At 31.3% G+C, this 15,095-nt stretch overlaps 1 protein-coding gene across 5 annotated transcripts in view; it reads right to left on the reverse strand.

Moving 5' to 3' along the window:
- LOC145291146 (lysosomal acid phosphatase-like) overlaps positions 1 to 15,095 on the reverse strand; it is a 186,725-nt gene that overhangs the window by 67,348 nt on the left and 104,282 nt on the right. For all 5 annotated transcript variants that reach the window (XR_013869337.1, XM_080136667.1, XM_080136665.1 and 2 more), the window contains 2 exons: positions 12,319 to 12,404; positions 4,933 to 5,110 (listed from right to left, as the gene is read on the reverse strand). Coding sequence is in view for 4 of the 5 variants with exons in the window: in XM_080136667.1 (XP_079992793.1) it covers positions 4,933 to 5,110; positions 12,319 to 12,404 (264 nt within the window). In the remaining variant the exon portion in view is untranslated. The remainder of the gene's footprint in view (positions 1 to 4,932; positions 5,111 to 12,318; positions 12,405 to 15,095) is intronic.

Raw genomic sequence — 15,095 nt, forward strand, 5'->3', positions numbered from 1 at the left:
TGAACGTTTTTTTTTTACTTACAAGAATTGAACGTTTTTTTTACTTACAAGAATTGAACGTTTTTTTTACTTACAAGAATTGAACCTTTTTTTTTTACTTACAAGAAGTGAACTTTTTTTTTTTTTTACAAGAATTGATCGGGTTTTTTTTTTTACTTACAAGAATTGAACGGTTTTTTTTTACTTACAAGAATTGAACGTTTTTTTTTATTTACAAGAATTGGACGGTTTTTTTTTTTACTTACAAGAATTGAACGTTTTTTTTTTACTTACAAGAATTGAACGTTTTTTTTTTACTTACAAGAACTGAACCTTTTTTTTTTTACTTACAAGAACTGAACTTTTTTTTTTACTTACAAGAATTGAACGTTTTTTTTTTACTTACAAGAACTGAACTTTTTTTTTTTACTTACAAGAACTGAACTTTTTTTTTACAAGAATTGATCGGGGTTTTTTTTTTACTTACAAGAATTGAACTTTTTTTTTTTTTACAAGAATTGATCGGGGTTTTTTTTTTTACTTACAAGAATTGAACGTTTTTTTTTTACTTACAAGAATTGAACGTTTTTTTTTACTTACAAGAATTGAACGTTTTTTTTTACTTACAAGAATTGAACGTTTTTTTTTACTTACAAGAATTGAACGTTTTTTTTTTACTTACAAGAATTGAACGTTTTTTTTTTACTTACAAGAATTGAACGTTTTTTTTTTACTTACAAGAACTGAACCTTTTTTTTTTACTTACAAGAACTGAACTTTTTTTTTTTTTACAAGAATTGAACGTTTTTTTTTTACTTACAAGAACTGAACCTTTTTTTTTTACTTACAAGAACTGAACTTTTTTTTTTACTTACAAGAATTGAACGTTTTTTTTTACTTACAAGAACTGAACCTTTTTTTTTTTACTTACAAGAACTGAACTTTTTTTTTTTTTACAAGAATTGATCGGGGGTTTTTTTTTTACTTACAAGAATTGAACGTTTTTTTTTTACTTACAAGAATTGAACGTTTTTTTTTTACTTACAAGAATTGAACGTTTTTTTTTTACTTACAAGAATTGAACGTTTTTTTTTTACTTACAAGAATTGAACGTTTTTTTTTTACTTACAAGAATTGAACGTTTTTTTTTTACTTACAAGAATTGAACGTTTTTTTTTTACTTACAAGAATTGAACGTTTTTTTTTTACTTACAAGAATTGAACGTTTTTTTTTTACTTACAAGAACTGAACTTTTTTTTTTTTTACAAGAATTGATCGGGGTTTTTTTTTTTACTTACAAGAATTGAACGTTTTTTTTTTACTTACAAGAATTGAACGTTTTTTTTTATTTACAAGAATTGGACGGTTTTTTTTTTACTTACAAGAATTGAACGTTTTTTTTTATTTACAAGAATTGGACGGTTTTTTTTACTTACAAGAATTGAACGTTTTTTTTTTACTTACAAGAATTGATCGTTTTTTTTTTACTTACAAGAATTGAACGTTTTTTTTTTACTTATAAGAATTGATCGTTTTTTTTGCTTACAAGAATTGAACGGTTTTTTTTACTTACAAGAATTGAAGGTTTTTTTTTACTTACAAGAATTGATCGTTTTTTTTTTTACTTACAAGAATTGATCTTTTTTTTTTTACTTACAAGAATTGAACGTTTTTTTTACTTACAAGAAGTGAACTTTTTTTTTTACTTACAAGAATCGAACTTTTTTTTTTACTTACAAGAATCGAACCTTTTTTTTTACTTACAAGAATCGAACTTTTTTTTTTACTTACAAGAATTGAACGTTTTTTTTTTTACTTACAAGAATTGAACGTTTTTTTTTTTGCTTACAAGAATTGAACGTTTTTTTTACTTACAAGAATTGAACGTTTTTTTTTTTTTTTGCTTACAAGAATTGAACGTTTTTTTTACTTACAAGAATTGAACGTTTTTTTTTACTTACAAGAATTGAACGTTTTTTTTTTTTTTGCTTACAAGAATTGAACGTTTTTTTTACTTACAAGAATTGAACGTTTTTTTTTTACTTACAAGAATTGAACGTTTTTTTTACTTACAAGAATTGAACGTTTTTTTTACTTACAAGAATTGAACCTTTTTTTTTTACTTACAAGAAGTGAACTTTTTTTTTTTTTACAAGAATTGATCGGGTTTTTTTTTTTTACTTACAAGAATTGAACGGTTTTTTTTTACTTACAAGAATTGAACGTTTTTTTTTATTTACAAGAATTGGACGGTTTTTTTTTTACTTACAAGAATTGAACGTTTTTTTTTTACTTACAAGAATTGAACGTTTTTTTTTTACTTACAAGAACTGAACCTTTTTTTTTTTACTTACAAGAACTGAACTTTTTTTTTTACTTACAAGAATTGAACGTTTTTTTTTTACTTACAAGAACTGAACCTTTTTTTTTTTACTTACAAGAACTGAACTTTTTTTTTTTACAAGAATTGATCGGGGTTTTTTTTTTTACTTACAAGAATTGAACTTTTTTTTTTTTTACAAGAATTGATCGGGGTTTTTTTTTTTACTTACAAGAATTGAACGTTTTTTTTTTACTTACAAGAATTGAACGTTTTTTTTTATTTACAAGAATTGGACGGTTTTTTTTTTACTTACAAGAATTGAACGTTTTTTTTTACTTACAAGAATTGAACGTTTTTTTTTTACTTACAAGAATTGAACGTTTTTTTTTTACTTACAAGAATTGAACGTTTTTTTTTTACTTACAAGAATTGAACGTTTTTTTTTTACTTACAAGAACTGAACCTTTTTTTTTTTACTTACAAGAACTGAACTTTTTTTTTTTTTACAAGAATTGAACGTTTTTTTTTTACTTACAAGAACTGAACCTTTTTTTTTTACTTACAAGAACTGAACTTTTTTTTTTACTTACAAGAATTGAACGTTTTTTTTTTACTTACAAGAACTGAACCTTTTTTTTTTTACTTACAAGAACTGAACTTTTTTTTTTTTTACAAGAATTGATCGGGGTTTTTTTTTTTACTTACAAGAATTGAACGTTTTTTTTTTACTTACAAGAATTGAACGTTTTTTTTTTACTTACAAGAATTGAACGTTTTTTTTTTACTTACAAGAATTGAACGTTTTTTTTTTACTTACAAGAATTGAACGTTTTTTTTTTACTTACAAGAATTGAACGTTTTTTTTTTACTTACAAGAATTGAACGTTTTTTTTTTACTTACAAGAATTGAACGTTTTTTTTTTACTTACAAGAACTGAACTTTTTTTTTTTTACAAGAATTGATCGGGGTTTTTTTTTTTACTTACAAGAATTGAACGTTTTTTTTTTACTTACAAGAATTGAACGTTTTTTTTTTACTTACAAGAATTGAACGTTTTTTTTTTACTTACAAGAATTGAACGTTTTTTTTTTACTTACAAGAATTGAACGTTTTTTTTTTACTTACAAGAATTGAACGTTTTTTTTTACTTACAAGAATTGAACGTTTTTTTTTTACTTACAAGAATTGAACGTTTTTTTTTTACTTACAAGAATTGAACGTTTTTTTTTTACTTACAAGAACTGAACTTTTTTTTTTTTACAAGAATTGATCGGGGTTTTTTTTTTACTTACAAGAATTGAACGTTTTTTTTTTACTTACAAGAATTGAACGTTTTTTTTTATTTACAAGAATTGGACGGTTTTTTTTTTACTTACAAGAATTGAACGTTTTTTTTTTACTTATAAGAATTGATCGTTTTTTTTTGCTTACAAGAATTGAACGGTTTTTTTTACTTACAAGAATTGAAGGTTTTTTTTTACTTACAAGAATTGATCGTTTTTTTTTTTACTTACAAGAATTGATCTTTTTTTTTTTACTTACAAGAATTGAACTTTTTTTTTTATTTACAAGAATTGAACGGTTTTTTTACTTACAAGAATTGAACGTTTTTTTTTTTACTTACAAGAATTGAACGTTTTTTTTTTACTTACAAGAATTGAACGATTTTTTTTTTTACTTACAAGAATTGAACGGTTTAGAAAAAACATTATAATCACATGCACACGTTTCACCTTTACTAAGAGGGGGAAAATAAGGGTTGGATCAAAAGTGTTTGTGCTTGTTTACGATTCCACCTATTTTTTCATAAAAAAAAATACAGATACAATCTTTATGATGTACGTACCCATCACTGAACAAAGACGTCATATTCCAAAAAATCACATAAATAATTAAGTTTTTTTTTCAACGAAGAAAATCAAATTTTATCTGAGTATTTGAGAAGTACCTGTGAGCATGTAGGAAAATATCAGCCGCAGCAAAGGATTGCTGGATTGTGAAGAGATTAACAGCAACAGCTGCAGCCCAAAAACATGCATATGCAAATTAGAAAGTGTGCGCAAGAAAAAAAAGGAAAAAAGGAGAAAAAAATGAACCATGTGATCGGGAAAAGCAATGTGCGTGTTGAAGCAAATGGACATGTAAAGATAAAGATGAGAATTGGCTTGCCATGGCTGGCGTGTGGTCAGAGAAGAATAGTGTGCACTGGGTGAGATGGACAATGGCGAGAGACTTTTAAGTTGTGTCAAGACAGGACAGTAACGGTAAAAAAATCTTTTGTTAAAAAAGAAAAAAATACCGACCTGGGTTTTTATTTATTTCTTTCCAATTTTATTTTTATGAATTACTAAAGTAAAATGTAGTAATCGTTAGTGGAAATTTGGTAAATTGGATGACTTAAGGCGACAGCTCATCAAAAAAATTTATCTTATAATGCCAACAAATTCCTATTAATCGCTTAAAAATTATTTTCTTTATAAAAGTAAAACTACTTCCTTAATTTACATAATTTTTGGAATATGACATTTTTATTCTGTGACAGGTTTGTATATTATAAAGATTTTTCTGTAGTTTCCTTTTTTTTTTTCTTAATTAGGTTGAATTCTAAATAACAAACGAAATGCCCACCTGGAATTTGTAGAAGGTGTAATGTTGAATCTGATGTGGAATTCTTGTATAAGATCTGCACAAAATGGGGACTTTTTTGTGGCTTGTGTAGCTCAACCATAACACACGAAGCATATGGAACGATAAGACGATTGAAGACGTTGAGAGAAACCAGAAAAGCCACAAGTGTTGAATCATGCTGCAAAGAAAAAGAAGCAACATTTATTTTGAATAAGAATAAAGATGACATATGAGGTTTGTTTGTTCTGGTGAAACTCAACTCTGCCTAAAGACAAGAATTTGTGATCATAATAGGGCTATCAGTTTTTTTTTTCCTTGGGGGTCACCACTTATCAAAGCCTAAAGACCACTTGAGGATAAGGTTAATGAGAGTACAGTAATCATTTGGACAATAGCATAGTAATCTTTAGTAGTAGAAATTTGGCATTTTATTATTTAAGAGGACAGCTCAACAAGAACTTGTTTACATTGGACTTGAAGCCGACCATGTTGTAGTCAGCTAGAAAGTAGGCCAGCAGAACAGAATCTACAGGCAGGCAGTTCTAGGAAAGAAGCTTTCTTCATAGAATTCACGTTTAGGTTTAGACACAGACAGAGAGTGGGGGAAATTGTTGATAGTGGTTGTTGCAAGACGTATGCTTTTTTTGTGAAATTTTGACAAAGGAGACTATATATCGGAGCCTAGATGAGCACTTACAAAGAAAATAATGATAGAGGAGAGACAAGCGAGCAACGTCTCTTATGTGAAAAGGAGAAGCCGGTTTTGAACTGTGTCAAGGCAAGATAGGTATTCCGAGCAGCTCCTGCCTAAGTGCGGCAACAGTACTCCATCCGTTGCCTTGAGCCCCTGAAGGGGCATAGGCCATCTACAACTTTTGTAGATGCTTTTGTAGTGAGGAGTTCTTTTTCGGGGTGAGGGTGCTGGTCTCACGTCCAACCTTCCCAGAAGGTACATACAGCGCCTAGCCTTCCCAAATGGTCACCCATCTGGTACTGGCCAGGCTCAATGTTGCTTAACTTCGATGATCTGGCGAGAACCGGTATGTCAATGTGATTGTGCCGTACAACGGTACTCCATGCTAGAGCGTATTGCACTCTTATACAGATAGAGAGTTGCATCGGCAGTGAGATATCTACCGGAGCGTTAGAATGATTCAACCATTTTTCTAGTGACCGTAGCAATTGATTGATGTACGTGCTTCATTTCAGATCAGGAATGAAGGTCAAACCTAGAAGCTTGTCAAAACATGGAGTTTAAGAGACATTCTAAACTAGCGGTTCCCAACTCTTGTGCCGCAGAATGATTACTGATGTGCCGCGAAGAGATAATAGCTAGAAGCCATTTAATTAGATATTAGTTGATGAAGACATTTCATTTCTTAATCCATTCCTAGATTTATCGATCATCAAACTTTCTAATTTTTAGTTATGTGAAGAGGAAGACTTTGCAAGCTTTTTCAAAAATCGTTGTCACAAATTAAACTATGCATGATTGCCGTTGAACGCCTTTTGGATTTCTGTTATGGAAGAATGTTCAACTCTGACTAAAAAAAAAACATCAAAATCTGCAATTCTAAACTTCGTACCTATATGAACTGGGATTTTCTTAAACAACATTAAAAAAAACGTGAAAGGCTTAAAAATATTTAAGAAGAGTTTAGAGTGTGAATTCGTTCACATATTGCAGCAGTAGATAAGAAACACCAGGTACAACTGCCCACTGACGTTCATCATTATTATTCTATATCAGATATTAAATACTGGGTGTTGATTTATGTGAATAAAAAATTTTATAATTTAATCTTCTTTGTTTTTTATTATTTTATTGTAAAAAGGTTTTCTGAATAGAAATTATTTTTTGTGATAGATGTGCCATGGAAATTAAAACTCAATAGTGTGCTGTAATGTAAAAAAAGTTGTTTTATTTTTGTTGTTTTTTTTTTTTTACAAAGGAGTCACAATTTATAAAGGCCAGAGGCCACTTGAGGATAAGAGTTAATAAGTGTACAGTATTCAATGGGACAATGTTGTAGTGATTATTAGTAGTGTAAATTTGGTAAAAAAATTGGAACAGCTCATCAAGAACTTGTTTACATTGGACTTGAAGACAACCATATTATAATCAACCAGAAAGCAGGTAAATGGAAGAGAGTTCCGCAGGTGTGAAGTTCTAAGAAAGAAGCTTTGGTCATGGAATCTACATTTAGGTTTAGGCACAGATAAAGAGTGGGGGAAATGATTGATAGTGTTTTCAGCTAGATGAATGTTTCTTGTGTAAGTTTAGCGAGGGAGGACCATAGATTGGAGCTCAGACGGGCACTTGCCATGAAAATAACGATGAAGCAGAGATAGGCTCGCAATGTCTCTTCTGTGATAAAGAGGTTGCAGGGAAGAGAAAAGGACATCCCCAACTAGGCTACGAAGTCTATTAAGGAAGGATAAGCTGCTTCTAGCAGCTCTTGCCCAGATGTAGCAACAGTATCCTATCCTTGGACGTACCTGGCTCCTACATAGGAAGAGAATTGCATCAGCAGTGAGATATCTACTGGATCAATAGAAGGATCCCACCATTTTCCCACCGACCATGGCAACAGATTTGATGTACGTGTTCCATTTAAGATCAGGAGTAATGGTCAAGCCCAGGAGCTTATCAAAACATGAAGCCTCCCCAAGATGAGAGCCATTCATTTCAATTGATGCCAGATAGAGATCAGAGTTGATGACGTAAAGATAGAAGCTTTGTTTTATATGCATTAAAAGTAATCAGCCACCTCTTTTCCCATTGTACTGCATGCTCAATATCAGAGGAGAGAGAATCAGAGAGAACTTGGTCGTTTATGGTCTTTGATGTACTGCCATAGACGGTAGTGTCGTCAGCATAAATGCCTATGAATGATCTAAGGATGTGATTTGGAAGATCATTGATATAGATTAGGAAGAGAGTTGGGCCCAGGATGAACCCCTGAGCGACTCCAGCATTAACACTGGAGACACAATGGAAGCTGAACATAGTTCAGGGCAAGTTGTGAGAAAACGGTCTAGGAGACTTGCATACTAGCCATCAGTGTCGAGCACATGAGTGGGTTCGTGAACAATCTGACTGAGATCATAAGCAATAGAGAAATCGTGACAGAAACTTCCCTCATCATCTTGTTTGAGTTAACCATTCCACATTTGTGAATATTGAAGTCTCCACGGATGTGAATGTTAGCTGAAGGATAAGCAGACAGGATGTGGTCAATTTTCTCAGATATGCTTTTAAAGATAGTAACTCCGCTGTTGTGGGAGCGATAGAGAGCAAATATAAACGCAGTAGTGTGAGCAAGTGCAACCCGGAAGCACATATAGGTTAATTTAGGATCTTCTCTGGAAATGTCCCTACCACATGGAAAGCCATCTTTAATATAGGCACATAATCTATGCCCATGGCGATCTTGGGAGTCAGATTTGGAAGTTAAGTTAGAGCATCCTTTAACTACGAACTTATCTAGAGAAATAGTCGGTCCAATGCCAGTTTTGCTTAGGAATAATAGGTCTGGTTTAGTCTCCTGTAATTGGGTTTCAAACTCTGGAAGGTTGGAAAACACTGCTCTAAATTCACTGGTTTGATGTTTGATTTTCAGTAATCACCATGTTATTAGGCAAAAAATAAAAATTTTTACACAAAAATGTTTTTTTTTTTCCTAAACCGTTCACTCCTAGTTAGTAAAAATAATTAAAAAATACTCGAGCTGAGATCGAAACTAAACCCTAAAGACAGTGAGCCAAATACGATTACCATTAGATTGGCGTTACACGAGATTTAAAATGTGTTTCAAACTACTTATTTTTAACATAATTAATCTGTAATGTGAACTATTCACGCATGCGCATTCGTAAAACAATTAGCAAACAGATAAAATTCGACGATACCTACGTACAAATTTTTAAATTTTAACCCCTTAGCAGCCTTTCCTGCGGGTGAAAATGGATTAATATCTAAATACACTATATACCAAATTTCAAGTCTGTAGATAAAAAATTTGTTGACTATATATGTGGAAATTATCTTTCACCATCTTTCTTTCCCTTTTCTTTCTCCTGTTTCGGTTCTTCCTTCCTTTCTTCTTAACCCCTTTCCTACCCCCTTCCCTGGCTTCCCCCTTTTTTTTATGTCACCTGACTCCCTTATGCCCGTTGATTGGATGCAACGTTTTCGTGCTAAATTGAGGCACGTGTGTGATATTTTGAGTTAAAATAGTCAGTTGTGAACAAGGCTTCGAGGGGACCAGAACGGTCGAACTGTCGGTCTCGGATAAAAAGGGACGCCTGGAATTTACTAAGGCGTTGTACAACTCTGTCTTGACGAGACATTAAATTCGTTGAAAAGAAGAACCTAGTTTTCTAAGACACTTGAAAACTAATACTATTATCGAGAAAAGATAATAGAAGTTTTGAACAGAAGAACCTAGTTTTCTAAGACACTTGAAAACTGATACTATTATCGAGGAAAGATAATAGAAGTTTTGAACAGAAAATTCGCCGCAGGGAAGTTTTCGAAGATACCCGAAAACACCAGAATATCCAGCCTCAAGAAATTTCTACCTTGCTGAAAGGACTACGAAAACGAATTTCCAGGAAAAAAAAAAAGAAAAAGGGAACTTTTAACCAACACAAACTCAAAAAATAAAACCCACAAGAAAACGAACTTTCTAAATGTTCCTTTCGTAAAAGGGTGCCCAGAAGCTTCCAGTAAGTGATCCCCTCCTTTTTTTCCCCCTTCTTCCTCCTTCTCTATCTCTCTTTCCTTCTATTTCCCTTCACTCTCTCTCCCCCGTTTTGGTTACTACTACAAGACAAGACTCTTGTAAGCCAGATGGACATTTTTGGCAGCCCATAGAGGTCACAAACCTTTCCTTTAGATATCCTTGTTAATAAATTCTATTTCTCCTATTTTTCTCTTTTTGTTTGTATTTTTTTCCTTCAGTTTCAGAGTTAGTAGTAACGATTAATTGTTTAAGAAGTATTAACTTCCACGGGACAAAGTGGATAATAAAATTTCTTCATATAACCTGAAAAGCGTTGATATGCCATAAAACAAAACAAGTAAATCAAACCAAACGAAATATAAAAACTACGAAAAAGGTTTCGATTTATCTCTACTATCAAATAAAAAGAACTTTGTCGGTGTATGTACATGCGTGTGTGTGTGTGTGTGTGTGTGTGCACGCGCGTGTATGTGTGCGAGTGTGTTTATGCATGTGTGAGTGTGCATGTGTATGTGTGTGTGTGCATGTGTGCGTGCGTGTTTGTGTGCGCGCATGCATGTGTGTGTGTGTGAGAGAGAGAGAGACATAGAGATAGATAGATAGAGAGAGAGAGAGAGAGAGGGACAGAGAGAGAGAGAGAGAGAGTTGGGCCGATTTTCTTTTTTTTTTTTAGTTGGACCGATTTTCGTTTTTTTTAAGTTTCATTCAAATGTACTTAATGTTCCTGGGAGTGTTCTTAGATAGTTTTGTATCAGAATGTCTTTGATAAGCATCCATAATCGAAGAATTAAAAAAAAAAATCTGATGAAAGAAGGAACAGGCGATTTCATACAGTCTAATATCACTAGTGCATTTGAGAAGTTTTATTCCCACATAAGCAGAAAGTAGGTTCTTTGATATGACAGGAGTGCATTCGAAATTAATGTTTCTGTTTAGAGCACAATTGAACCATGATACTTGATTTTTGCATTTTAAACTTAAATTTAAGCCATTATATGAAAATGATTTTAGAAAATCAACGGTAACTTCTCTACAGTGCAATGTAAACTACAATGTAGTGTGGACTTAAGCCACTGCATGAAGACATATGAAGCTCCCTCCCGGTGCATTTAGGTGGTTCCCTAATTAGAGCAGGCAATTAATCGATTTGATTTAAATATGGATGATTTCAATGACTTTCATGACAATAAAATATGGGAGGGTGAAACATTCTTTGATACTCATTCAATCCTGGGCAACGTCAGGTTTCCCCACTAGTAATTCTAATAAATATAAACATTTTTTTTCTTTTAAAAAGGAATAATTATTTTACATTTTAATATTTATATTATTTTTTGTAAAATGTTTTAATGAAAAAAAAATTAAAGTCTTGAATTTTTTATGAAGGCTGATTGTTTAAATTACTTGTATTGATTGGACTATTGTTCTCATCTTGAGCAATATTTGTGTAACGTTTTGGTTGGATTGGCCTTTGGCTGTCCTCGGGCCGAAATTTCAGCAATGGAAGGGAGATAATTCCTTGTCGATCTTAATTAGAGTTGCCTCCCCTTTGTCAACCAACTTTTTCACCAATACAAAATGATAACCATAAAATAGAGACTAATTCAAAGAATACAAAAATATCTACGAAGTCAGTAACTTTTCTCTTTTCTTTTCCAAACAACAGCCAACATGCCTGAGGACGGTCAAAGGACAATCGACCAAAACGTTGCACAAATAACATTCAAGATGAGAACAATAGTCCAATCAATACAAATAACATAAAAAAAACTCAAGTCATTTGCTTTTTTGTCACATTTCATCGATTTTTATTGTAGAAAAAACGAACCTGTTTGTTTGGAGATACTTTAGACCCAAAAGCGTCCCTTTTGTTTGCCTTATTTTGTGAGATCCTTAAAATCTAATTGATCCATCTGTTTAATGGCATATCAACCCTTTGGATGATTAAAACAATGCCACCTATGGAATTATTAATGAAATTTATAATCCTTCAACTATATTTAGTGTAAATAAATTTAAGTCTAAAACTGACTTGTCCATCAAGTTTTAGTTATAAATGTCCAACAGCTTTTGTTTTACTCAATCCACTACTACACACAACGTCTATTTTGCCCCTCCGACACTTGCATTTTCATTACTTCCTTGACAGTAGTAATTCTCTGCTAGTTAGTAATGACAAAACTCCATCTATTCCTTATGCTTGCAATTGTCCTCTCACCTGTTACACCCTGTAAGTTGTTTTCTGTAAATTGGGGGCCAACTTTTTGGGAGCACTGATTCAAAATAGCAGCAATTTTGAGCGAAAAACTACAAATTTATGAGCGTGTGTCATTTCACATACTCATTCGTTCAAGTGGTGTCCTGCCTAGCTCAGGCATTGACAGCTATGGCTCTCCATTTATATCTCTCGAGACATTCATGAATTCATTGTTGCTCATTTATTTTATGTTTCCCAGATGTTCAGACTGTCAGCATATATTTTTCGCTGTCATCCTCTGCTTCTTCTACTCACGATTTTTCCTGTTATTCTTTGCTGATGATCAGATGTCAAAGCTTCTTAACAACATCAATTGCTTCACTATCAAGATATACTTTGGAGAACTTCATAAAAAATGGCAAAAAAAGATTTGCTGCTTACCGCCGAATACATGTACATTTTAGGCAGAGTCTCTGGTTCAGTAACTTTGAGCAAAGTTTTTTCAATCACCTGTCCGAGAAGAACACCTGGGATCATAAAAGAAGAGAAAAAATAATTAAAAAAAAACATTTTCAGCAAAGTTAAAAATAGACAAACTTACAAACGGAAAATTAATAAAATTCAAAACAAACGTGATTCTGTAAAAAATAGTACCAAGACCGATTATGATCTCTACTTTTTTTTGTGTGTGAGTGTGTGTGTGTGTGTGTGTGTGTGTGTGTGTGTGTGTGTGTGTGTGTGTGTGTGTGTGTGTGTTTAGGCCTATATTTCGAAAATGTGAGTTTTGAGTCATGCATATAGTTCTGAATCATTTCATATTTCCTATCAATTATATTATCTTTTCATGTTATTATGTGATAAGATTTTAAAATATATCAATTACGTTTTTTAAATTCACCTGGTAATATTGTTAATCTACTAACAACAGGCTATCTTTAATCCGTATTGTTTGTTATTATCTTCTAGTTCTCTAATAAATTTAGATTTTCTCTTATGATGTCATACTATCGTTTGAACCTTTATGATTTTTTAAAATAAAGTTATGTGATTTATGTATCAAGTTTTAAATTGGCATTAGGTTGCACCAATATATTATTTAGTTCTATCTCTTTCTAAAACTTTACATTTATACACTGTTTTCGAAGTTTACACCTTTGTGTCCTAAGATACATTCATTTGATTGTCTATAATTGCATTATGATGTTAATTAGGAATTTGACTAGTAATTTTATACTTTAACTTTTATATTCTCATTTATTTTAGAATTATTAAAGACCATTATTATATTATTCTGAGGTTAGATATAATAGTTTTAAAGTGCATTTATTTATATTTTTTCTAATCTACTAATTTTTCTATTCCTAAAGGAATTTTTTTCAATTATTAGATAAAACTCATTGCATATATTATTAAGTATTTAGTGCTTATTGTATGATGCATTAAACCGTATCGAATTTAGTCGTGTATCTTTATTCTTATTACTTCAATAATTTGTGTTATGATTATTTATTACGTTTTGCTAATAGAGTTGATATGCGTTTAGATCATGGGTTATGTATAAGCAAATGATTTATTTTTACTCTTTTGCATAAATTTTTATTAACGATTTCGAGTATTAAAATCAACAAGTTCGTGGACACTGTTAACAAAGTCCGTCCACTATGAACTACGCAAGACATTTTAGAATGCTACTGCTTTTCTCGAATGCAATATCATTTATAGTGGGTTGAAAGGTTCTAATATATTACGCTTCAAGAATTTTTAATTTTTTAATATTATTTTCATGTTGTGAATTTTTAATCGACTTTTCATCGACTCTATATATTTTAACTTATCTTCACTTAACGCCGTTTACTGTATATTTTAGTTTTCACTTTTAATTCTCATTTTCATTCCTTAGCATTATTATTTCAACACCTGAAGATGATTCGTGGGAGAAGCGAAAGCGCTTGTGACAGCAACAACTATGGAACTTTTATTAATATTTTTGATTTTGATATAAAAAAGATTATACAAAAAATCGAAAAATAAAAAAAGAAAGTGCATCCGTTGCATTCAATATTTATTTGCTTGAATATGTAACACTGGCTGACACTTGTCTTTATTAGAGGCAGTTGGAATGATAAAAGTAATACCAATGTTAACCTTAAAAAGAAAGAACTTTATTTAATTTTTTTTTTTGCATGTTGGAGAGAATACACCTCTTGTTAATAAGTTTGGCCGGCAACGTGCGTCTTGTTAGTTTGGTGGCTAAACGTGTACTGGCTGCTTGCCTGTCATGCTGGCTGGGGCTTGGTTAAGGAGAAAAAGAGAGAGAGAGAAAGAAACAGTGTAGGAGTAGGAGAGAGAGGTGAGGAAAAGTCTTTTAACATGCAGGTTGGAATCTGACCCGGTCATGACCTACTTTTCGACCTGACCCCTGCTAGTTGCTAAGCAACAAAGAAATAAAGAGAAAGTCTAAGAAACTATTATTTTTGGGGAATGGTATTATTTTCGTCCTACTTCTTGGCTTTTAGGGGTGACTCAGTTCAGTCCTACACACACACATATATATATATATATATATATATATATATATATATATATATATATATATATATATATAAATCCCCAAAACAGTGTTCCATGGTAAACAACTGATGATCCCTTGAAAAATAAATTATTGGTATTATAGTAAATTCGAGAGCGAGTCGATGCAGTGATTGCAGGTGATTAAATGACTTACTGACTAGATGGTTTTCTAACGAATGATAAAAAATATTTTTTTGTGTAGTTTTAAAGGTTAAAAACTTCAAAGACTATATATATATATATATATATATATATATATATATATATATATGATACAAAAGTGGGTGTTGATGGAGACCCTGTGTCTAGGTCTAGTATGTCTATTTCTAAATTACAAGTTAATAAATGATTTCTTTTTTCTTTCTGGTGACATTGAAATGGAAATAAATTTGTATTAAAATCACTAAAATATTAATGCTTATCAAACTATAAAGATTTTGTTTCGTGTTTTTTATGGAAATCGCTCTCGACAAAGCATGTAACCACTTGATGTAAGAAGATAAAAATATTACTTCAAGACCAAAAACTAATCAACTATAAGTCTTAGATAGATGCCGATTCAGAAAACAGCAATTCTTTCCCTTTTGTCAGAAATATCACTCACAGAATATGAGGACTAAAGTACAAAAATAAAAAAGTGAGAGTTA

The sequence above is a fragment of the Euprymna scolopes genome, chromosome 12, assembly GCF_053919585.1.
Source record: "Euprymna scolopes isolate OS-2025 chromosome 12, ASM5391958v1, whole genome shotgun sequence".
In the NCBI taxonomy this organism is placed as follows: domain Eukaryota; kingdom Metazoa; phylum Mollusca; class Cephalopoda; order Sepiida; family Sepiolidae; genus Euprymna; species Euprymna scolopes.